We start from the raw sequence: 24,978 nt of genomic DNA, 5'->3' as shown, positions 1-24,978 counted from the left end.
TTATCACTCTTTACTATTTTTTATGCTAAGTATAGATAATTGTCAATGAGTACTCTTCACGGAGAAGTGCAAATAGAGAAAATGTAGGCAAAGAACATGAAGAGTTGTCAAAGATGTCGATTTAAAGTCAATGGAGTAAATAAAAACAGAATTACAACCTAAGAGACCTAAGCAACCCACCATTAATGTAATTGAGCGTATTTGTACGAGTGCATCTAGGCGCATAGCACCTATATGTTTAGCATGCATATAGGAGGGCAATATGGGGTTTTTATTATATTTTTTCATTTGATATTTTTCTACAGTGGTACATTTTTGTGTATTATAATGTACCATTAAGGTATAAATTGTATTAATAGTACTTTTTCTGTACTATTATACATGTGGTGGTACTTTTTGTTATCTTATGTCGTTGATTATTTTCTCCTAAAATACCTACCACTTATTAGGGTGTAGTGGTACATTTTGTCATCCTATATATTTCTAAAACATATAGGTGCTATGCGCCAATACTTAACCTACTTGTACTTTGTTTCGTACTTCCTCCATTATTACTCGTATTTTTTTATTTTTATCTTTCCTCTTTTGTTTTATTTCTTCTACAGCATAGAAAATTTTCACTTTTATCACTCCTTATCCCACCACATGGACCACATAAAACTACGAAGTATATAATAATATCAATGTTTTTAAACACTTTTCTCTCAATAGATTAAGGGCCTGTTCATATTTACTTATTTTCAGTTCAGTTCAGTTCAGTTCAGTTCAGCTCCAATCAGTTCAGTTCAGTTCAGTTCCAATCAGTTCAGTTCAGTAAATATGAACAGGCCCTTAAGTAGTCCATACATACATAGCAATATCAATGTAATCGATTGTTTGAGTAGTATTTCATAAATAATTTTATCTTATTTATGTATTGTAACATGACGCACATTCTTCGGGCATGACCGCATCCTCACTGGCGCCATGTAAATAGTATGCGGAATTGCAAGTTGCTCCAGTTATCAAGCAGATTTTAAAGTCGAAAATTTATATTTATTTGGATATCATATCGAGCGTTTGACATCTAATGTGAAACTCAAAACACTCAAATTCATTAATTCGGTTCATGAATATCATTTTTACTGTTGTCAGTTACCAGACAGTCGATTTGATCACGATGATGGTTTGAGTACCCAACCCGACAACCCTTGCCTTTTAATTAAATCCATATAAGTTAGGTTTTATTTACTATTGATTATTTAAAACTAACTAAAACTAAAGGCAATATAAATAGTGCAAAAATTCAATTGTATGTCCATCTATTCGCTTGGGAGTAAAAAAAAAGTTAACAATCTATCTGCTCGGGAGTAAAAAAAAAAAAGGTTAACCTTTTGTCTGCTCGGAAGTAAAAAAAAGTTAACCATATAAGACTATTATCGAGAATAATTCTAATTCAAACACGAACTTGACAAGCTAACCCAAACCGACTTAAACTACGAACTTGCAAGTAGCCATAAGCCTATAACCCCTTATACGTAGTACTAGTAGTTACTTTGTAAGCGATAGAAAACCCCTCCAAAACCCTGTTCTCTCTCCTTCTTCCATTTTCTCCATAACCAGCACACCAAAATGCAAGTAATTCTAACAACACCATCACCAACCAACACTCCACCTTATCTTCACACTTTCAATGACCCCATTTCACCATTTTCATCCCCAATTCAACCTCACAATCTCTCTCTAAACTACAAACCAAAACTGAGTTTGGGTTTGGGTTCGGGTCGGGTTGAAGCAGTTAAAGGGTCTGGGTCTGGTGGTGGTACTGGGTTATTCTCTGCAATTGGGCGTGCAATTGAAGAAGAAGAGTACAGAAAAGCTAGGGCTGAAGTTCAGAGAAAAGGGTTTGAAATTGAAGGTTATTCTGTTGAAGGTTTATCTGTTGGTGGCCATGAAACTTGTGTTATTATTCCTGAATTCAAGGTTGCTTTTGATATTGGGAGGTGCCCTTTACGCGCTGTTCATCAGAATTTTGTGTGCATTACTCATGCTCATCTTGATCATATTGTAAGCTTCTATTTTATCCCAATTTTATTTCATTTTAAGCAAATTTATAGTGCAGGTTGTATACCCTTTTGAATTGAATTGGATTCATTAGCTGTGAAATTAGTGTTAGACTTGGCTAATTCTTGTGTTGTTTAGTTGATAATGATATGAATAAGATGGGGTCGATTGCATGAACCAAGATTTTATGCACTCATTTTTCCTTAAAACCATTGAAAATCCTGAAAAACCATTGATTCATTGTCTTTTGCTTCTCTTGAGCTACTCTCATACTTCTCTTGTTCATTAGATGGCTATGGTTTATTCGACCGGTAATGTGGTAAACTCCTCTATGATAAGACTTGTTACTATGTAATTCAGATAGAGCTTGTTTGTTGAAACTGTGGGTTCCTCATGGCTGTGTGAAATGCTTCAAAACCATTTTTTGGTGACCTTTTCATTTCTCGGATTGATTCCATTTTTGTAAATAACTTGAGAATTCAAGTCATATGGTGGTCTTTCATCTTCAACTTAGTCGACGTGTTATAGGACTGATGGTTGTGGGCTTCTAGTTAACCCTTTAATATGGTGCATATGTATGGTTTATGATTGAATGTTGATGTCCCTATTTAAAAATTCTTGTATTTAAGCTTTTCTTCCTTGTGTTGCTTGTGGAGATAATCGTTTGACTTGGTGTTTTGATCTTCATAGAGGTTATGATAGCTCTAGACATCTAGTCTATAATCTTGTCATTTACTGGCTCGTCTTTAAGATATATAGACTATGTTATTTCTGTTTTAATTATCCGAAAACATTAAAGTTATGTGAATCTGTTGTACCGTTTCTTGGTCTAATTCTCCTACCAAGGTACTTTCAGTGACAGTTCCACCTTAGAACCTGGTGAATACTACGTATTAAAGATGGAGAGTTGGAGACTAAATCTGAAAGAAACATAACTTTTATGGTAATTATTAGAATAGGAGACATTAAGATTGCAAGTTAATGATTTTCTATCTTAAGTTGAGGTTAGATTATGTTTTACTTAGACTCTAACTCCTCTTTTCTTAATGAAATATTGTTTGGGTTTCCAGGGAGGTTTACCGATGTATGTAGCAACTCGCGCTCTTTATAGCTTGAAACCACCGACCATCTTTGTGCCACCTAGCATTAAAGATGATGTAGAGGAGTTATTCGACATTCATAGATCCATGGGCCAAGTGGAGCTTGATTTCGATTTAGTAGCTCTTGATGTTGGTATGTTGATTTAGTGAATTTGCTTCTGCATATCTTTCTTTATACCTGTCAGAATTTCCCTTCCCTTATAATCTATTGTACTTGTGGTTAAGGGGAAACATATGAATTACGGAACGACCTTGTTGTGCGACCATTCAAGACTCATCATGTTATACCCAGCCAGGTATGCTTTACTTGATCCATTTCAGCAGTCTCATTCTCAAGCAGACTTGTAACCTCCTGAACTTTGGCAGTAACCTGCAGCTTTTCAGTAACAGTAACCCTCTTCGAATCATATGGCTAATAATTCGTTCTAACTTAATGTTGTGTAATGTCAATTGTTAAAGTGCTGGCCAATCCGTTGTCAGACATGCTAAAGCTTTACAATTTTAAATCTAGATTTATTTATTTTTTTTCTTTTTGGTATTTCCAGGGATATGTTATATACTCAATTAGAAAAAAGTTGAAGAAACAATACATTCATTTAAAAGGAAAGCAAATTGAAAAGCTGAAGAAGTCTGGTGTTGAGGTTAGTTTTTGTCATGATTTTCCTCCTTTCAATTTTCAGATAGTATTTTTGACTCTTTATTTTCTTAGATCACAGACAAGATATTGTCTCCAGAGGTGGCATTCACTGGAGATACAACATCTGATTTTTTGCTTGAGCCACGTAATGCAGATGCACTGAGGGCAAAACTTCTTATTACTGAGGTAATTGTCTTCATTCTTTTCTTTTTGCAACCATTAATTCTTTGGCTTATTTGCTTCTTGAGCCATGTGTCTGTATATTATGTACCATACAGTTCAAATCAACTTCTCAATTGTGTACCATGTACGATTGTTCCTTCTGTCATTGATGCAATCATGAAATTGTATACATGTACCTTTGATATATCATCTCTCTCATCAAGATTACTTTTAGCAGGCAACTTTTCTAGATGATGGATTCAGCGTTGAAGATGCACGCCAGCGCGGTCACACTCATTTATTTGAGGTACAATGTGCATGCAAAACCAACTGCAAAATGGATTTTTTTTTGTGCAAATGTGTATCCATTAATAAGCAACTTTTTGGGGATGTGAGAAGAAGCTGTCCAAAAAAAAAAAACAAAAAAACCTCCTTCAGGCCCATTCATATTTGCATGGCAGTAGAGGGAATAAAAAGGGTTGTGTTTTTCCGGTGAAAAAAACACGTAAATTTGAAGCCCTTAGAACTTTGGGGTTGAGTATGTTGCAGGAAACTTTTTTTTTAGAACTCTATATAAAATGAAGGGATCTAAGTTATCAATGGTAATTTTTAGCATCTATATTTGCATGTTTTTTAAAAGGATGTCATACTCCCAATGATAGCAGAAATAAAGAAATCACATGGAGGAGGGAATGTTAAAACAATATATTTTGTATATATATTTTTTTTCAACACATACCAAGTGGAGGGAGTAATTATCTGTTGCATTCAGCTATTTCGTTTTGAAATCCAAATTTCTGAAGTATGTTTTATCTGCAGCTTATTGAACACGCCCAATGGATACGAAACAAAACTGTTATGTTGACGCATTTCTCTTCCCGCTATCATCTTGAGGTAATCACCTTGCAAAGCTTTCTCTAAAATGCACTCATTTTGTTGTTTGCATCCTGGCTTTGTAACTCTGTGCAATCTGTCATACGAGAGGCATTATAGATCAATCTTAATACAGCTAAATTCTCATTCTTTTTTATGTTTACTAATCTTTAAGAGCCTTTTTCCCCCAAATTTCAGGATATTCGTCAAGCTGTATCGAAGTTGCAGGCCAAGGTATCAGCAAAAGTAGTCCCCCTTACAGAAGGCTTTAAGTCTATGTATTCATAAACTCGGGAATGGATTTGTTTTTAGGGCTTTGTAATTATCCCCATTGTAACTATATAATTGATGTTTTAGAATTTACTAATCAGATACTCCCCTTTTTTAGCCGAGTTCTTTATCTGACCCCATTTTAATGGGTTTCTAAACTGCTTTGTATTTTATGGTGGTGTTAACTGTTAAATGTATATATTCTATAAATATAGTAAATGGGGAAAAATAGCACCATGTGATGGTCCTTGTACAAAGCTTTTTATGCATTCAGAAGGGAAAAATATTCAGGTATGCGAACTAAAGACGAAAAGCCCAAGTTGTCCCAACATCACAATTCGCAAGGGTTAGCTACACGATTTGCTCTTATAGTACAAATTCATACAGCTTTAACCATATTCAAGTAAAAGTAAAAACAAAGTGAAGAAAATAAACCAACTGAAATATACAGTATACAATTACAACATCCCAGTATTGTTCTTAAGCTACATCTCAATTTTCAAAATTTTCTAAACGATACAAGATTAACCCCTTCTGACACGAGGTTGTAATCCAAAACAAAAAAATGTAACTTAAAAAGCATTGTCAAACTCTTAAGACACTTTGGTAAACAACAAAGAAGTATTTGTTCCTCCAAAGCCAAATGAATTTGACATAGCTGCTGTAATATTCATTTGTTTTGATGCAGTCAATGGCATGAAGGCATCAGAAAATACAAGGTCTGGCTGGGAAAGATTGAGAGTCAATGGCGCAACTCCCTGCAACAATGCCACCATTACAAATATTCTAGTGAGTATAAATGTTTCTTGTTTGGCTTTTCAGAGTAACATGTTAAGTGGAAACAGATATTTGGACGCCTTGGACAGAACTGTATTACAGCAAATTATTGAACAAATCCAAATTCGTCATGCATCAAGAAAGATAGCTCTACATAGTTTGTATTAAAGAATAAGTAGATACTGCCTCAACAATAGATGTGCTCTATTTTCATCAATTTTTCTTTAGTTGCATTTCAAAAATCTATGCATTATGTGTCATTTTAATAAATTCAACAGTAAATAGACAATGTCATGTGAATTTTTATCAAGAGTTAACATAGAACTATAGCAACAAATAAAAAGGAAACACTTACATGATGAATAGCCAAGACACTGAATATAGCCTCCACAGCTCCAGCTGCGCCTAAAAGGTGTCCAATTGCACCCTGATATTGTGCATACAGTAGCGCATAAATATATCATACCGAAAAGCAGACCATGTGTAATTTTCAAGAACTGTCAACTGAACATTAGCAGTATCATCCACTTCAGAGTGCATGAAACATATCTCCAAATATATGACAAAGTCAAGAAAATATTTTCATCAGATCTACTCTCAAGTTTACCTTTGTTGAAGAGAATGCTAAAGCACTAGACTTTGCATGCTCACCAAATGTTACTTTGAGTGCAGCGGCTTCTATGGCATCACCTGAGCATACATGCAAATTAGGTATGACAGGACCAAAGACACTACTAGTCTACTACTCCAAAGAGCCAGAGAGTTAATTCATTATGAACTGATCCAACTTACCTAAAGGTGTTGATGTAGCATGAGCATTCACATAATCCACTTGGTTAGAATGAAGACCTGACTGAAAATATAAGATGAGCAAGTAGTATACTGTTATGAAATGTGCGTTTGACGAAATAAAAATCTCAATTAGGATGTTATCAATCTCTTGGCCCAGGTTTTGGAGATGAAAAACGAAGGTCTTTGATTCTAAATTGCCACAAAGCTCGCAGTTATATTTGCATGAAGACAATAGCTTCAACCCATTGACATGAATCAAAGACAAATTTAAGCCACTAATTTATTGGTGTTGTACACTAAATTGAAAACATGAATTGGAAATAATTGAAACTTTAGAATGTTTTCTTCTACTCATACCACTACTACAATATTGCCCACTACAGCTTTACACTGCATTTCAAGTAGAAGAATAAATCCAACACATGTTTGGTTCATGTGCACTGTGCATCAAGCCACAAAATATTATCAAACTATATAGCACCTTCAGATTGCATGACATACATAAATGGTGGAGTTTCAATTTTTAACAGGGAAAAAGGCACATGACAGGCGTCATGACCTCCCTCTCTCAATCTGTATCTCTTATGCCATCAATTAGAAAGATGTAGAAAGGAAACCTTTACAGACAGCAACTTTACCTGTTTTAAAGCACTTGTCATAGCCAGGATGGCACCTCTTCCATCATTATGAGGTTGAGTTATGTGATATGCATCACCTACAAGCTAAAAACGTCAAGAAACCTCATAAAGAAAGATCCCAATTTTTGTAATGAATGTAGTTTGAGAAATTACCGGACATCCCATAGCCACAAAGCTCCGCATAAATTTTTGCACCGCGTTCCTTGGCATGTTCAAGTTCCTTCAACACAAGGATATACGCTTTAGATGGTAGTAGATGAAGGAATAGCAACATTCAGACTAGGTTACTGAAAGGAACTGAGTAGTGAGGGAAATTTAAGTTTCAATTACATGTAAGAAACAGTTTAACTTTAAGTGATAGCATAAAAGATAACATGATATCAAAAATAAACCACAGTGAACAACTAAGCAATGCAGAGACATAACAAAACTGATCAACTTACTTCCAATACGACAACACCACAACCTTCACCGATTCTGCAGACAAAACAAGTCAATTCAATTACGAAGCAACATAGATACCAAAAGAATAAAGATATCCTTAAAGTTTTACACTTTTATGCCAATTTATTTGCAATAACACCTCAAAGAAGCTGCAAGCATCATCTTACACAAAACCATCACGATCAACATCAAAAGGTCGAGAAGCTTCACAAGGGGAAGAATTGTACTTTGTGGACAAAGCTTTCAACCTGCAGGTTACAAGAATTTACTCACTTTTTATTTTGAATAATTTATACTATGTATTACTTTAGCTGCACACATTATCTCAAGTGAATGAAATGTAGATAAGGATGTCAGGGAAGGAAGTATATCAGACACATTATGGAGTTAACGATGCCTTTTAGGACAACAAACCAATAGAAGCAGGAAATGAAAAGAGTTCAATGAAATGGAAAACACTTATACCCCCATATGAAGCAGGAAAGGCTAACTAAATATAGCAACTGAAAGCAATAAAAGAAATACTGTAGCATTTAGCCTATAATTATATAATTAATATGTAACCATCATATGACGTGTTCAAGATCAACAACGGCATTAACCTTAATAACAACAAGCTCAATGATTTGTTCCTCGATTAACTTTCAGAATTTAGTCTGAAATCTTTTTTACAAATAAAACCTTTTATCTTTAAGAAGACCGGGAGGGGGGAACTTCTTCCTGAATTTTAGACTTTTTGAACCAACAATGCTTCTCATGTAACCATCATATGACGTGTTCAAGATCAACAACGGCATTAACCTTAATAACAACAAGCTCAATGATTTGTTCCTCGATTAACTTTCAGAATTTAGTCTGAAATCTTTTTTACAAATAAAACCTTTTATCTTTACGAAGACCGGGAGGGGGGAACTTCTTCCTGAATTTTAGACTTTTTGAACCAACAATGCTTCTCATGTAAGAGTGATACCTGCAAAAACCTGCAATGGATAAGGCATCTATGCTGGCCTCTGTTCCTCCAGCCACCATGACATCTGCATCTCCAAATAGAATCATACGAGCAGCATCTCCAATGGAATGCGCCCCAGTTGCACAAGCTGTAACTGCAGCATGGTTTGGTCCCTAGATTCAAAAATAAGACTATGCATGCATATACGCTTTCAATATTCCAACAGTGAACAAACATGTTGATATGGGATAAAAACAAACGAGAGAATCATCATTTTAAATGCAATAAGCCATCAGATTCAATATTCCAACACTGACCCCAGCCGGTAATCACTACCACAGTCTAATTTCCAATCTTCATCACTCTCAATGGCTAAGATGAACTTTAGAGGTGATGATTCTGGGTCCAGTGAAAGTTGTAGTAGTGCTTTCATGGTTAAGTACTGAAAGAGCTAGAATATTCAGATCTCCCTGCACATTTTTATTCAGAGGTTTAAGGCTCCTCATAAGGCATGCTTTTTTGACTGGGAAGTGATTACAGGGAAGGTTCTTACCAACCAATGACATTCATTTTTTTCGAAATAAATCTCACCTCAGAGATTAGGTGCAACCTCATGAAGAGGAAGAACCAGGAGAAAACCTCTTACTTTCTCCCGTGGGTTCTCTATGTCTGTTGCTTAAGCTTTCCATTTCAATTGACCCAGATTATAAATGTTTTGATAGTATGAAAACAAGGCGAATGCATATGTCAGTGTTACCTAGTACTCTACCTCCCCCCCCCCCCCCCAATCCGCATACCACATATAGGAAAAGGTCAATTATAACACACAAGTGGTAATTTTTGGCCCAATGTAACATATTAGGTTGCAAAAAGCATATCGTTATGAAAGCTATCGTTTAATAGTTAACTATGTTATATAGATAAAAATTATGAATAAAATTAACATGATGTGGTAAACTACTACCTCCGTTACACATAATTTGCAACGATTTGACATAAAAGTAGAGAGGAAAAATGTCTAATCGTTGCAAATAATGTGTAACGGAGGTAGTATTTTGAAATGAAAGGAGTATCTTACTGGGGACATACATTGGAAACATGGATGTAGCAAGCAATGGCATTGCTTTTATAAAAATCTAATGTTATTTCATTAGATCTAAATCAAATATATGCGATTTAGATCTGTGAAATTCTACAAAAAAAAAAAAAAAAAAAAAAAAAAAAAACAATTTCAAAAAGCTAAACTTAAGCTAAGAAAAAGCACCAAATCAATATTGTAACAACAATCATCATATACAATTCTGCATAAATGAAGCACAAAGCTGATTACACAAATTCATAGGCAGCATGTTCAAGGTTCACCAAACCCAAAGGAAAGTTCAGAAGCTACAGAGAAAACATATAGATCCAAAATAAAAAGAAATTTTTAAATGCAAGAATACCTGGAATCCATACTTCATGCTCACATGACCTGAAGCCATATTGATTAATATCCTAGGAACAAAGAATGGACTGAGACGTCGAAGACGCTGCAAACAATTTACAAACTTTTAGTGTCAACCTCTGATTTCCCTTTTTTCTTTCAGATAGTAGTTAATTTCTAGCTTAAACAAAAATAATATGTAAAACTTCCGGCAGACTAGGGTATATATAGTGAGATTTTTTTATTATTATTATTTTTTTTTTTTTACAAAAAAAAGGGTAATATGTCACTTTAAAACAACAAACCAAAAATATCATGCTGATTAGAGTAGATAGAAATTATATTTTGGTTCTATCATGCTGATCACTTTAAAATTGTCCTACTTGTATGCTTTTCTATCGATCACTTGGAACATTGTTGTGTTGATAAAGAAAAAAATCGTTGAAAGCCTAATGTATAGTATCTTCTGCAAAGAACCAAATATCTACCTTTTCACAAATCAGCTGAGCAGCATCAACAATATCACTCATGCTACCAATACCACCACCAATGGATACTCCCTGTTGCCTTCTCATTAGCAAATAATATATAGCCAAAATCTTGACAAAGACTAAAAATGCATTTATTTTTGCCACCTGACAAGCAAAAGAATCCTTACAGTTCTTTCTTTCTCATCCTGCTTCGTCGGAATCCAATTTGCATCTTTAAGGGCCTCATCTGCAGCACATAGTGCATATCCTATGAACCTCGAAATTGATCTATGTTCCTGGTTATACAAAAATAACCAGACCATTGTTCTGTTAATATATGTTCATCAATTGATCAATAAGGCCAATACCAATACAGCACAAATTTTCAAACTTACAAGTTTTGAGTACATTACAGACTCAACAAAAACTGCAATAGTAACGCACACGCACAAACAACTTATTCATTAGAAATTTTAAAATTGTAACTTCTGATCAAAATTGAATACGGTCATGTATAAATAAAAAATAATACATATACAGTAAAAAGAGTTCAAACATAGTAGTTCCGAGTTGCATTAATGACTCGACCAACATTATATAAAAATTCTAACTTCGGATCAAAACGGTATGCAGCCATGTACTGGTCTGTCAATAACTTTTCGTCCACTGATTTATAAGGACAATACAAATAGAGTATAAGGAGTTCAAACAAAGAAAATTCGGCCTACATTAACAGAATCATAGCATGAACAATTTCGAGATTGGATTGAATCGAAACACAAGTTGGTAGTTGTTATCGAACCGTCAACTCAAACTGATAAAAATCACTAAAACACCAGTTTAAAAGACCAGGCTAAGTTATTAATATTGCATTATAGTTCAGTTGATCATAACGAGTTAAAAATAACGGAGGAAGTATTAAGTTTATTAAACTAATTGATAAAAAATCAAGAATAAACTATCACAAAATACCAAATTCCAAAGTAATTTAAAACTAAGAAGCAAAAATTCATAAGAATAATAACCTTGAACCAAAAGAGGTCGTTGAATTGGCCAGAATCAGTTCCAGAAGGAACAACAGCGGCAACTTTAGAAGTTAATTGATCAAAAACATGATTCTGCGTTTCGACATCAAAATTATCCAACCTAAGATCCTTGATAGTTAATGCTCGAATTCCACATTCACCTTCAATTAATCTCTTCCAAGTTGTTCCAACTCCACAACCAAGAGGCGTTACCATGCCTAACCCTAAACAACATTCCGCCATTGATATTAATTGAACTGATAACAGCGAAAATGAGGAGAGAGAAAGAGATGAGAATTGGTACCGGTTACGACGACGCGGCGGCGATGCGAGGAAGATGAAGATGAGGTTGTTGTTGTTGTTGAAGAGGAGAGGAGACGGGTAAGGTGGAAGCGAGATGGTAGTATACGACGCCATTGATGAATCGCCATTGTTGGAGTGGAGGTCTGAAAAGGTGAGGTTTTACATTCACCTTAAACCCCTGCTTAGTGCTCAAACCACTAAAGCTGATGAAATGACGCATTTAACCTCATATAAACGCGCCTCATTAATTATTATTATTATTTATTTATTTTTTTTTGACAAAGAGTTCTATAAACGAAAAGCAAAATTACAATCTAAACTAAGCAAATAAAGCAAGATTACACGATAGGACATTGGGGGTCGGACCATACAACTTCTTACGATTAGGAAACCAAGTATATTCGATGGGGCAAGATGCAATTCTTTTAGAGCCGCTTAACCTAAAAAACACTGAAGACCTACTTTGCAAAGTGACATTTTTCCTTCGAAACCTGGGGCGAGGAGACGAGACAGAACCCAACAAAAATTCAGAAGAGGACGCAGTTGGGTGAACGGATGTTTGCAGAAGGGAAGAAACGGGCGAAATTGGTAGGAGTGTCGATGTAGCTTCACATGATGACTCATGACCTGCCATATCTATGGCGGAATCTTCTTGAATCAAATTTGGAGTTGTTTCACACCTATCGTGCCCTTCCACGGGGGGGTGACTAAACTCCATTGGTGTAGAACTTTCTTGAGTTACACCACTATCCATCTTCCTTACATGATTGGCTACTCGGATGGTAATGAAATTCTTTTGGAGAGAACAATAGTATTGTACTGTTCGCCCTTTGGAAATTGCTCCATACATTGTTGGAGTGAGATGCAAATAGGAATCATATCGCTTTCGGCTTGAGAACCGAAAACTTGACCCTGTCAGATTTGAGTTTTTTGTTTCTGAAGTTCCCTTCAGATCACAATTGTTATCTATAACGTTGGGCCTAAGATCCTGGTTGGTAGGGTTGACTTTGCCCTCCAAATCCAAAGAATTGCCATCAACTTTCTTTTCCATGTTGGTGTCGTCCTTCACACCTATACACCTACGAACATGACCATCACTACGACCATCTCCTTCCTTTCTTTTCCCTTTTTTTCCTAACTTCCTACCTTTATCTTCCTTCCTACAATGAACATAATCTCTAAAATTCTCATTCTCCCGTGTTACTGCAAGTGCCTCATCAACAAAATCCGGAGACCAACCTAATAAGGATATCACTTCCTTTAGTTTTTGTTGGAACTCACTGTTTTTAGGATCTAACTTAAGGGCTTGTGCAAGATCCATGAAAGCTAAGGTAGGCTTATGAAGTTCTAACGCTGCAATCGCTCTTCTGAAATAAGCTTTCAGATTAGTAGTATCAAAACACAAAACCGCGGAACATAATTGACCCACTCTGTCATAGTCTTTCACCTTGATGAAACAAGCACCCAAGTTCAGATTAAGGGACACAGCTATGTTCGAAAACATCAATTTATCCTCATCACTACAAACTGAAGCAAAGGTGTAATACCCCTAATTTTTGGAAATATTTTCTTAATTAGTAATTTCTTTAATTAATTGAAATAATTAAATATTTCTAAATTATGATCTTGGTCGGTCCATACTTTATTAATTACCGTTATATTCCGTTTTTAATTTTATTTTCCGGATTTTATCTTAATAATACTCAACAACTTTAGCTTAATTATTATCTCATGAATTACAACAAATCTTAGTTTTGATATTATCTTGATTTAATTATCAAATCTAATTATTTTATTTATTTAAGAATGATTTTCGTTTTTTATTTAGAAAAAAAAAAAAAAAAAATGAAATGAAAGGGCCGTGAGTTTTGAGTAGTTATGAAGCCATTGTTATCATTATCCTATTTTAACTTAAATCCCTTAATTTCTCTTAATTTATCTTAACCATATTAGCATCTATCCTACTTCCATCCCTAATCATTTCCATTGTATTTTCCCACATGAATTAACCTAGACTAAATTTTACTCATATTCATTTAACAAACTTACATTTATCATGTTCCCATACTTATCTCAACCCTCCTTTAACTCTATCTTACTACCCCTTAAACACTATAAATAGACCCTCAACACTTCACAAATTCCTCACACCAAAAATCAGAAAACTCTTTTCTCTACTCTCAATCTCAAGCCCTCCTCTATTCCTTTCTTGTGCTCAACCAAACCACCATTTCTCCCAACCATACACTACCCTTCTCTCGTCAACAACTTGTGCTGACCCATATTAATATCGTTGCCGCAAGCTAAGGTGCTACGCACCCTTCTACTTATTATAACTTGATTTTTTTTATGTATCCATAATACTACTATTATTTATTTTTTTTTACTACTACCCTAAAGATAATACTATTATACTTTTATTAATGTTATAGTTTTAATGTACAAATTATACGTACTAAGAATCATCATTTTAAAGGATTGGTTTATAAGTTAATAGTTTGGTAGTTCATGCACTAGTGGAGTATTATTTATAGTTTTGTGTTAATTTTGTTAACCTTATATTAATTAAGGTTATTTTAATTGTGTAGGAGGAGTCCCTCGATCGTGGTCAAGTTTAGTGATCGTACCTTGATTGTTCTCGTGATCAAGGTACGTATAGGTGGCTAGGCCCTTGATACAATGCGTGTTTTGGTAAATGTTTGTTTGGATGATTGTTTGAGTAAACGTATGAATTTTTAAGTTAACGATTTTCATAATAAGTTGAAATATATAATTTCACGATTTAACGGTTTAATCTTTAAAAGTGTTGATCTATTTAATAAAAGTTGTTGATTTATAAATTACTTGATTCAATTAATTTGCAGCTCATTATGGGCCTGAGTATTTGGTATTTTAATTGTCCCTCTACCCGGGACTGGTTAAGTAAGACCATGAGCTTTGTATGATCTGGTCTTTCCTCGAGTATAGTATAACTTGCTTGGGGGGTGTGCACACTTAGGTGAGGAAAATTGGTTTAGGAATATATCAAAAATTGAGAAGTTTATAAATTGAAAATCTATTGGTTTGGAAAGCTTTTATTGATGAATATTACTACCCTTGGAAGGTTTAATTATTTTTGGAAAGTTTAATTTTGGAAATTGACTTGTGACAATTAAATTTAATGGGTTATTTCAAAAGTATGTTTGTCTAATAAAAGTATTTACATGCCTTGCACTTACACGTACTTAGCGTTTTGCTAATCTGTTTTCCTTTTTGTTTTGGTTCGCCCTGTTTACCATTTTGGTAAGCAGTCTTGATTTCAGGTGTGAAGTTGTTCGTGCGCATACTAGAGTCGGGATTGGGATCACATAGTTAGGAATTAATTTTATTTATGGACAAGTTTTTATTAGTTTATTTTGAAACAGTTATTATGGTTACTCCTATTATTAATAAAAGTTAGTTATTTTTCCGCTGCAATTTGAGTAATTAATTAAGCCTTACGTTTTCACGTGGCGGTAATACGCCCAAGTCTATCTCTACAGTATTTGTATACGTATAAATATAGTATTTACGTAGAGGGAGATTTGGGGGTGTTACAAAAGGACATTATCTTAAGAGCAAGAGAGTATTTTGCAATAGCAGAGCCCATTTGATTCTGCTTGTAGAACATGTTTCCTTCATCTTTTAAACTCTTAACAAAATTGAGAATACCAAAAGGATTCTCCAATTGCCCAACCATAAACTCCAACTCATGAGAAGAGACATCATTCTCTTCAACATGTGAAATACACAACATCCCCCTTAGTTCTTCAAAGCTAGCCATAAAAGAAACTTTAAGCAAACAAATTAAAACACCCAAGGCAAAGCTTAAATTAACCACTATGCCTCTTAACTACATACAAGTACTAACCATACCAAGTAGAAGAGAAAGCCGGCGATGAAGGAACTGCACACTTCGCTTCGCCTTCACCGACGGGACAAAAGATGCAACCGGGGGCTTAAAGAAGACTAACCTTGGACCATGAACCAAGAAACAAGTCGCTGGATAGATGGAAGAAAAAAACTCCAATTGAAACCCTAACCCTACCTATATATACTTCGAAAAAACGAAGCTTATGGTGTCTAAACAAGCGCAGCACCTACGAAGACTGCTCGCCGGCGACCGTACAAGAGCAGCGACGCTCAGGCCACCGGCGGCAGGGGAAAAACCACGGGGGTGAGACTGTGGCTCTGTTTTGAGGAGAGAAGGCAGAGCGTATTTCGTACTTTTTTTTAATTATTTTTTTTCGTTTTAATAATTAGGAAAATTTGTCAGAAACAACCTTTTAAAATGTCCACTTTATTTAAAACAACCTTTTAAATTTCCGCCGTTGACTCTATTTTTCCCGATGTTGACCACGAGTGTGCGAGTCACATGACCTCTTATATTGCTTAATACATCCCTTTTCCCTCCAATTAACTCCTATTAAAACCCTTGCTTCTCTTTCATCCCTCTTTTAGTACGAGTGAATTGGAGGGGAAATTGGTGTATTAAACAATATACGAGTTCATGTGTGTTGCACACTAGTGGTCAACATCGGGAAAAATAGAGTCAACGCCGGAAAGTAGCATTTGGTTGTCTTTGATAAAAAAAATTTATAATGTGGTCTGAAATTGCAAAAAAAATAAATTTAAAAGGTTGTTTTAAATAAAATGGACACTTTAAAAGGTTGTTTCTAACAAATTTTCCTAATAATACAGAGTTTATTAACGTCTTCACGCAATTGTGTCAAAAAAAAAGTCTTCACGCAAAGATCGATATTTAGGGATGGCAACGGGTCGGACTCGGAGCAGATTATGCTAAATCCGACTCCGACCCTACAAAAAGTCGGGGGCTTAATTCGACCCCGACTCCAACTCCGATCCGAGTTGATTTGAGTTTTTTTTCGTTATTCAATATGCTTTGAGAAATTGGGCTATTTGAGCCTTTAAACCCATACCCAATGACACCATGACCCATACCAAAATCCACGATCTATCGGAGTCGGAGTCCGATAATCCATCAGAGTCGGACATTTGTCAGAGTCTAATTTTTTGTAGGATCCGACTCCGACCCTCCTCCAACTCAGAGTCGGATTATTTTAATGTAGTCGAATTCGGATTACTTTTTTCTCGGACTCGGAGTGGATTATTGCCATCCCTAATTCCCTATCGATACCTAAACTATCTTGTAAAAGAAAAAAGGAAATTTGCTATCTAAAAAGACGCGCCTAGTTAATATGGCATATTAACGAGTATTTTCGCAGATGGAATTATGTACTACTCCTTCCGTCCCTTATTTTTTGCCCCATTGCAAATATATAGGTCAAACTAATAAAACTTTGACCATGAATTCTCGTTAACCTAAAAGTTATAATACATATTCAAGTGAGATTTTGTTAGAATCGCCTCATTGTATATTTTGTTAATATCAAGTTTATGTAATTTTATGCGTATAGAAATTGAGATATATACGGTTGAAGACACGACCTGTATTCCGTAAAATGTCAAATGGAGAATACGTAGTTTAAAATAAGGGTAATTTAGTCCTTTTATTAGAGTTGCTCAAATTACCCGATTCAACTCCTGAGCTTCAATTTCTCAAAAAAAAAAAAAAAAATCCTACGCTTCAACTCCATTGACTCATTGAGGCGTACTCTATACAGGGGCGGACCTGTGCCTGCTAGGGGTGAGCAAACCGGGTACCCGGTCAAAATTTTAGGACCCGGACTTGGAATTGGTTGGAACCGGGTCCTAAAATTCGGATCCAGATTGGAATTGGTTCAACCGGGTCTTAAAATTTAGGAATTGGTATTGGAACCATCGGGTACCGGTTCCGGTTCGGGGTACCCACTTATGTATGTAATTGTTAAAATATAATACAAATTATAATTCTTATTTTAGTTAGGTTCATTTTTAGCGTTTAATACTTATATTTATATATGCATTAACCTATTTGTATTTTATGTTAGGTATTAATAATACTTTTTTAATTTACAAATTAGATACATTCAACATATTTTTATTATTTAAAATTTATTTAGTTTAACATATAGTAGGTAACCGGGTACTTAACCGGTTCCGGTTTCAAAAAGTTGAGAATTGGAATTGGTTATAACCGGTTCGTTAATTTATTACCCGGAATTGTAACCATCGGGTCCAATTCCGATTCCGGACCCGCCGGTTCCTTACCGGTGTTGTTTCAATTTCGGGTACCCGAATTTGTGCTCACCCCTACTTGGGCTGAGCAAAACTACCCGAAAAACCGATCCATAACCGTTCCGAAAATTAGGGTACCCGATCCGATAACCATAACGGTTCGGGTACCCGTTCCGATAATTTGTTATCGGGTATGGTTATGAGTATCATTTTAAAATTAACGGTTACCCGATCCGATCCGATAAGCATTTTTTTTGCTTTAATTCCCTACTTAAAACTATTAATATAAATCTAAACTTTTACTTTACATCATAATCACTTTATAATATCAATAATTAGTAATATTATTAATAACTTGGTCAAGATCATATGGTATTGTTGTTAATTAGTTGAAAATTATATCATAATAACTACATACTTAAGTTTAATTATCATTATTGGATATTTTATTGGGTACCCGATAACCAATCCGAAAATCCGGGTACCCGAAATCCGGGTACTTGAACTTATCGGTTCCGGTTATGGGTATCACTTTTAGTGATTTTGGTTATTGGGTACCCGAACCGTTAGTACTAACGGTACGGGTACCCGTCCCATGCTCACCACTCCCCTAGTACCTGCTGGGTCACGTGACTCAATACTCCGTAAAAGTTTATTGAAAAAATAATAAAGAGGAAAAGAAACAAGGCAAAAGTATGAAAAGCGAAGAGCGACAACGGAACAAAACCAAACGAAACTCAAAGTCTCAAGCGACACAACCCTAACTCCCTTTCTGTCTCTCTCACATAATTTCGATCGGCGACCACCGCAGTAAGCATCAGCAGCCATCTACGACGATAACCAGGCACCAGCGCACCTTTTTGTTGCCGCCACACCGCCTGCCGCCTCCGACTGGAGTGACCGACTGAGTGAGTGACCACCGATTGAAGCAGAGCAACTGAGCAAGGTATTATTGTATTAAAATTTAAATTATCAACTATTTAATTTGTTATTTAGTTTTAATTTTAATTATGTGTAATTTCAATCATTTGATTGATTAAATTGAACTGAATTGTTGATTTGTTGTTCATTATTGTGTTATTACTTAAGTAATTATAATTTTAGTCTTTTATAATTTCATAATCTTGACAGTACTTTGACAAGGTTGTTCAATATGTTCATTGTGGTGTTGAAATGTTGAATTGAATTCAACTTTATTTGGTAAAATTGCTACTTTGTAGTCTTGATTAGTTGGTTATTCAACTTATTGTTTCATACTTTGATGTAATGGGTAGAGCTATCAAGTTTTGACAAGCTCGCCGGGTTTTTGATAATCTGCCACGAAGCTCCGAAATGATGGATTCAAAATTTGTTTGGTACTTTTACAGGTCATCAAATTCAGGGTGACTCACTAGCTTAATGTGTTGCAGACTTATAGTGCTTAATGTTTGGGTGAATTTAATTACTTTACAATATTGAATGATGACAATTGATTTATTAAAAAAAAAATGATAATTGATCGCTTCTAAACATGAGAAAGAGTCGAATTCAATTGCATTTTAAAAATTTATTACTAATGATTTGAGTTTTGGATTGTGTTATTGGATTCAAATATTGAACATGATGAATATGTTCCTTTTTGTGCTGATATGTAATAATTATACAGAATTGTTAATTCTTCTATTCCTTTATTTTTATCAATAGGTTTACGATGTCAGAGACCATGGATGAGATCAAATTTATTGGAAATAATCATCCTGACGATGTCAAATGGCTGTGTTCACTATCCGAGTCGGAACTTGTAAGCTTGACCTTATGTTATGATCAATAGGCTAATATTCGGCTTATAGGATGTCATGAATTCATGTTTAATTAGGCCAAGTAATATAAATTCTTATATTGAATAGTTTGCACCAAGAGCTTTAATGTCAAGGCTGGCAACAACTGTTTTTCTTTGATTTTATAGATAGGATCAAGCGTGATTCTACAAATTGAGAGCATATGTTACCGCTCAACAGCATAACTGTTGCGGTTCATTACTTCGTCAGAAAACTAATATTTGTTTGATATTTTGATAGTGGTATAGTGGACATACAAATTTAATTGATGATAATTAGCAGATTCATGTTTTAAAAGTTAAACAGATTAAACCAAAATTTTTAATTTTTTTACGTCCTATGCTGCTATTTGTTTCTCTCTGTAATCTAAAAGCATTGAGATACCCATGTCATAATTTTCTACACTAGCGCTTATTCTAAAATTTAAAAGCATACTATTCAATGTGGTGCCATTGGGGTGAAGGGGCTATTGTTGTAGACGCTTAGTTCTGCATATTCATTATAGATCTGCAACAATCTGTTGGGTTCAAATTTTAAGACTGATCTGACTATTGTAAGGCTATTGTTTATAATCTAGTTGTGGCTGGAAGCTGGATGATAACTTATGTTAATTATGTACCTCCATATTTTTATATATATATACATGAAACCCATTGATACACGCGAGTTAATTAATGTGTTGATGCATGATTTATTGCAAAACTTTATTACTGACTTGATGGTAATACAACTTTGACAGGACATGCTTATCAGCCTAAAGAAGCTTGCCCTTCAACGAGCTCAAGCCGTAGGGCATGAAAGTCTAGCCCAGAAATTTGATCTGAAAATGCTCCGAGCACTTGGCAAGTTCCTGTTATTTTTTTATTTTTTTAAACCTTTTTTAATAATAATAAAAAAAATGGCATAAGTGTTTGGCATGTTGTTTTACGATGAGTGTTCTTTTTTTTTTTTTTTTTTCTTGTCTTTTTCCTCCATTTTATTTCTCCTTGAAATTTCGTATTCAGTAAAATGTTCACCCATTTGAAACTTTGACTCTGTGCCCATTATTTCTGTTATACTGCCTATCCTGAGTTTTAAATGAGGTATTTGGTCAAATTAAGAAATCGCATGCCTATGTGGTTATGCACCTTTTGGGTGACAGTTAGGTGTAAGAAATCTGAATGATTTATATGCATTGTTGTGCCTTTTGTCTGCTATGCTTGTTTGAAACTCAAATGTGCCCAGTTTTATAATAACACAGCTTTCAATGGATGTATTGAACAAAGAAAACTGGAGTCTGCAAATTGGCACAACTGATTTATCTCCTCATCTGCATGCTTTTGCAGGATTTATATTGATGCAACACATCAAAGGAGAAGTAAATGAATTGCAATTGACAGGATTAACTGGGTTGGCAGATTTGGTTAATGTATGTAATCTATTGAAATTGGATTTGGAGAATAGAGTAGAGACGGGAGAGCAAGCAAACACAGGAGAACAATCAGACACTGGAAGTCAAGCAAATGCAAAGACTGGAGGTCAAGCAAAGGCAAGGTATGTTTACCCGCTCTTGGGTGCAGGAGGTTGAAGAGCTTACCACTATTCAACCCCTTGTCCTCACTTTTTTCTATCACAATAATAAGGAAATAATAATGGAGGGTGAGGAATCATAATATTCGCCCTTGGAACTTGATTACTAATATTGGCCAGTTTGTCAACTGGATGTTATTAACCTTCACGGGTAGAAACTAGTGCTTGCCTCCTTATGATGGATTCCAACTTACATAAAAAAAAAAAAAAAAAAAAAAAAAAAAAAAAAAAAAAAAAAAGGCATACATATGTTTTTAATTATAGTATTTGGAGAAAGGTTGTACGTTTATATATCATTCCCAATTTACTCTCCCCAAAAGCCAGAGTAAGGTATTTTTAAAAAAAAAAAAAAAAAAAATCATAGAATTCTCATTATTTGTTCTTTCTAGAGAATAGAGAATGCATTTTGATTTTTTCTTTCTTTTGTTGTACATATCTGATAAACAAGGTAACTAAGACTGCAAAGAAAAAATGAATTCCAGGGTAGCCGTGTCGACATAAAGTAACATCTAATCAGAGTGAACTCTTACGCCATTCAGTTTTTGGCATGTAGTGTAACCTCTTGGTGTTGGTGTATGGCTTTCAACAGTGTTGTCTGCTTTTCTCTATTTAGTAATACAAGTTTTTACTATTGTCCTTAATTGTCGAGGCATTCTATCATTTGCATTACTGGCTTTTTTTGCAGATCAGGTAAGGTGGGACCTAAGTTAAAAAGAAGAAAGAAATCTGATATGAGAACTCTGTAGACCAAGACTAACACAGAGTTAGAAGAGGTTTTGGTAATTTCTGTTGCTGGATGATTTGATCTGCGAACTTGTACATTTAGCTTTGCTACTTGCTATAATTATTTCTTCACATATTTTCATGTTCAAGTAGTTGCTAACATAGATGTATATTTAATAGATGTATATTTTCCTGGTGTGCCTTATGTGAAAGGTAGGCTCTGGTTGTGGGAAGGGTAGCTGCAGTCTTTTGTTAGAATGTGTTAATCGGTAATATTTCCATGTGGTTTGGAGACCAATAATGTCTTGCTATGTGAAATGTGGTTAGCTCCGGCTGTTGGAGGATCATTGTATCAATAATTTTAGAATATTTTTGTTGGTAATTTTTCCTTGGGGCCTGTTCACATCCTTGTGAAGTATTGAGTTTTAGGATACTTTATTATTTATCTTAGATGTGGATTATGGTGTTACATGTTTCTCCCTCGTGGTCAATGGCTCAATGTCATGTCAGTCCTCATGTCTCTGGCAAAACTAGAAATAGAATGGAATGGATAGCAAAATTTACAAAAGATTCACTTTTCATTCTATATAAGGGATCATTTTTTTATTCTGCCATCGTTGTTGTTATGCTTACTTTGCCAATTATGATGTCAGTGGTATTATAATGAGAGCCTGATAGAAGTATGTAAGAAATGTTCATTGTTGGTGTTTGGTTTCTATACTCTAGGTCCAAATCATAATAAGGCCCTTGAATATTGCAGTAGTAGTTGCCATTAGGGCAGTGGGGAACCGAGTTTCATTAATTAATACACTTGAGGTGCTATTTCTACATGGAGGAAAAAATTGAAGGATTCTAGAAGGGTGATTAAGGTCCTGATTGTCCTGTTATATTTTCAGTCACAAGGTTGTTATATAAGGCCCTTGAATATTGCAGTAGTAGTTACCGTTAGGGCAGTGGGGAACTGAGTTTCATTAATTAATACACTTGAGGTGTTATTTTTACATGGAGGAAAAAAATTGAAGGATTCTAGAAGGGTGCTTAAGGTCCTGATTGTCCTGTTATATTTTCAGTCACAAGGTTGTTATTGGTGAGGGATGATCATCTTGGGACTAATGTTTCATTTTCATGCTAATAGGATATCTTCTTCTAGCTTGTTATTTCATGAAAAAACCTCTTTTTTTTAAGTAGGAAAGACAAGGCTGTCTGTTGAATCAGGTATTAAGTTTGTGGACTTGTTGCCTAATAGGTTTATGTTCGTGTGTGTGTGCAAACACTCTTTGGGAACAATATTGTATGAAATGTTTGGAGCATTGTAGCATATAAAAAGTGGGAATGTTGATTTTTCTAATATAAGTAAATGGAGCATAAGATTCTGGTTGAAAGGCTTGTTGGTGTTCCATAAAGATTAAAGTACTGAGTAATTATTAGAAATTGATGTATTTGCTTTAATTTCACCTTTTGTTTGTTCCTATAGATAGGTTATTTAGAATGTTTGCTACTATGTATTAAGATAAGCAAAAATATATAGTAACATGACTTCTTTTTAGAGCATTTTTAGTGCATGATTTATGTTCTACATTTCCTACATAATTTACCTTGAACTTTTCATTCTGCAGGTGGACACAAAAGCTGCACGCCTGCAACCTATCTATTGTGGGTCTGCGGTAGCTGGTAGGAGGTTGTATCAGATCAAGGGCTTTGTAGGTTAAGTTGCAACTCATGCACTGTACAATCTGTTGTACCTAGTAAAGTCCAATTGGTTTTAAAATTTGCTCATTTGACTTAAATGAGCAAAATTTGTACATACTATGAGTTGGTGATATAAAAATTTAGCTTTGCTCATTTCTCTTTAAATGAGTAAAAATAACTTTTTTTTTGTTAAGTGAAAAACTTTATGTTGAAATTTGAAATTATTATTGTTGTTGGGATGATATAAAAGCTTTTGTCTATTTATGGTCCGTAAGTTGAAATAGAGAAAAACGAAAGGAAGAATTTTATGAATACATAGACTTGAAGCCTTCTGTAAGGGGGACTACTTTTGCTGATACCTTGGCCAGCAACTTCAATACAGCTTGACGAATATCCTGAAATTTGGGGGAAAAGGCTCTCAAAGAGTAGTACACACAAAAAAGGATGAGAATTTAGCTGTATTAAGATTGGTCCGTAATGCCTCCAGTATGACAGATCGTACAGACTACAGAGTTACAAAGCTAGGATGCAAACAACAAAATGAGTGCATTTTAGAGCAAAGTTTGCAAGCTGATAGCGGGAAGAGAAATGCGACAACAAAACAGTTTTGTTTTGTATACACCGGGCATGTTCAATAAGTTGCATTTTAAACATCAGAAAAATTGGATTTCAAAATGAATTAGCTGAATGCAACGAACATTTCCCCCCTTTACTTATAGTCTGCTTTGAAATAACAAAAAAAAATTGGTTTTAACATTCCCTCCTCCGCTGTGAACTATTTACTTCTGTTGTCATTTGGAGTACGATATCCTTTTGAAAATATGCATATATAGATGCTAACAATCACCATTAATAATTTAGATCCTAGAAAAAGTATCCTGCAACATATGCTAAAGGTCTTAATTGATCCATAACCAAAGTAGGATGCTGCATACAAGTAGTACAAACTAGTCATAAACTAAACTCGAGTACATGAAGTGGACGAGTTTGTTCTTATATCCAATCCTGTTGAGATAGTTTCTTGGAAATAAAATCATCCTCAGAAGCCTCCAATAACACAGTCTTTCCATAGCATTTAAGGGATTCCAGTTCTTCTAACCAGATTTTCTTGTATCGCA

At 34.8% G+C, this 24,978-nt stretch overlaps 3 protein-coding genes across 6 annotated transcripts; 2 read left to right on the top strand and 1 right to left on the bottom strand.

Annotated features, from left to right (window-relative positions):
- Positions 1-1,536: 1,536 nt before the first annotated feature.
- Positions 1,537-5,342, top strand: LOC145558272 (tRNase Z TRZ2, chloroplastic-like). Its single transcript, XM_081619460.1, has 8 exons — positions 1,537-2,046; positions 3,114-3,276; positions 3,369-3,439; positions 3,689-3,784; positions 3,853-3,966; positions 4,181-4,249; positions 4,762-4,836; positions 5,014-5,342. The coding sequence occupies exons 1-8, from the start codon at positions 1,612-1,614 to the stop codon at positions 5,101-5,103; spliced, it is 1,113 nt and encodes a 370-aa protein (XP_081475586.1). The 5' UTR covers positions 1,537-1,611; the 3' UTR covers positions 5,104-5,342.
- Positions 5,343-5,489: 147 nt separating this feature from the next.
- LOC145559407 (3-oxoacyl-[acyl-carrier-protein] synthase, mitochondrial-like) lies at positions 5,490-12,081 on the bottom strand. 2 transcript variants are annotated; one of them, XM_081620831.1, is made up of 14 exons: positions 11,908-12,081; positions 11,604-11,827; positions 10,767-10,874; positions 10,597-10,668; positions 10,128-10,214; positions 8,707-8,858; positions 7,904-7,984; positions 7,736-7,769; positions 7,446-7,512; positions 7,293-7,369; positions 6,655-6,715; positions 6,470-6,552; positions 6,218-6,289; positions 5,490-5,843 (listed from the first exon to the last, which is right to left on the bottom strand). In XM_081620831.1, the coding sequence occupies exons 1-14, from the start codon at positions 12,032-12,034 to the stop codon at positions 5,679-5,681; spliced, it is 1,410 nt and encodes a 469-aa protein (XP_081476957.1). In that variant the 5' UTR covers positions 12,035-12,081; the 3' UTR covers positions 5,490-5,678. The 2 variants fall into 2 exon arrangements, with proteins under 2 accessions (XP_081476957.1, XP_081476958.1); XM_081620832.1 differs by lacking the exon at positions 10,597-10,668.
- A 6,675-nt stretch (positions 12,082-18,756) lies between these two features.
- On the top strand, positions 18,757-24,084 carry LOC145559406 (uncharacterized). 3 transcript variants are annotated; one of them, XR_014092711.1, is made up of 6 exons: positions 18,757-19,008; positions 19,746-19,842; positions 20,619-20,721; positions 21,205-21,412; positions 22,139-22,227; positions 23,788-24,084. XR_014092711.1 is itself a non-coding variant. In XM_081620829.1 (6 exons), exons 2-5 carry the CDS (start codon positions 19,753-19,755, stop codon positions 22,192-22,194), a joined length of 462 nt encoding a protein of 153 aa, XP_081476955.1. In that variant the 5' UTR covers positions 18,757-19,008; positions 19,746-19,752; the 3' UTR covers positions 22,195-22,221; positions 23,788-24,084. The 3 variants fall into 3 exon arrangements, 2 of the variants coding, with proteins under 2 accessions (XP_081476955.1, XP_081476954.1); XM_081620829.1 differs by having other exon boundaries at positions 22,134-22,221; XM_081620828.1 differs by having other exon boundaries at positions 22,134-22,227.
- Positions 24,085-24,978: the final 894 nt, after the last annotated feature.

The sequence above is a fragment of the Chenopodium album genome, chromosome 9 (assembly GCF_948465745.1).
Source record: "Chenopodium album chromosome 9, dcCheAlbu1.1, whole genome shotgun sequence".
In the NCBI taxonomy this organism is placed as follows: Eukaryota; Viridiplantae; Streptophyta; class Magnoliopsida; order Caryophyllales; family Amaranthaceae; genus Chenopodium; species Chenopodium album.
Note: the sequence above shows the minus strand (reverse complement) of the source record. Positions and strands in the feature narration are given on the sequence as shown.

Bases quoted from the DNA above. Each gene is read 5' to 3' on its own strand.
- LOC145559407 (XM_081620831.1), bottom strand. From the start codon at position 12,034: ATGGCGATTCATCAATGGCGTCGTATACTACCATCTCGCTTCCACCTT. The intron at 10,875-11,603 runs GTTATTATTCTT...TTGTATAACCAG, and splicing joins ACGACCTCTTTTGGTTCAAG to GAACATAGATCAATTTCGAG. The intron at 6,290-6,469 runs GTAAACTTGAGA...GCACAATATCAG, and splicing joins TAGCATTCTCTTCAACAAAG to GGTGCAATTGGACACCTTTT.
- LOC145559406 (XM_081620829.1), top strand. From the start codon at position 19,753: ATGTCAGAGACCATGGATGAGATCAAATTTATTGGAAATAATCATCCT. The intron at 20,722-21,204 runs GCAAGTTCCTGT...ATGCTTTTGCAG, and splicing joins GAAAATGCTCCGAGCACTTG to GATTTATATTGATGCAACAC. The intron at 21,413-22,133 runs GTATGTTTACCC...CTTTTTTTGCAG, and splicing joins GGAGGTCAAGCAAAGGCAAG to ATCAGGTAAGGTGGGACCTA.
- LOC145558272 (XM_081619460.1), top strand. From the start codon at position 1,612: ATGCAAGTAATTCTAACAACACCATCACCAACCAACACTCCACCTTAT. The intron at 3,277-3,368 runs GTATGTTGATTT...CTTGTGGTTAAG, and splicing joins TTTAGTAGCTCTTGATGTTG to GGGAAACATATGAATTACGG. The intron at 3,785-3,852 runs GTTAGTTTTTGT...TTATTTTCTTAG, and splicing joins TGAAGAAGTCTGGTGTTGAG to ATCACAGACAAGATATTGTC.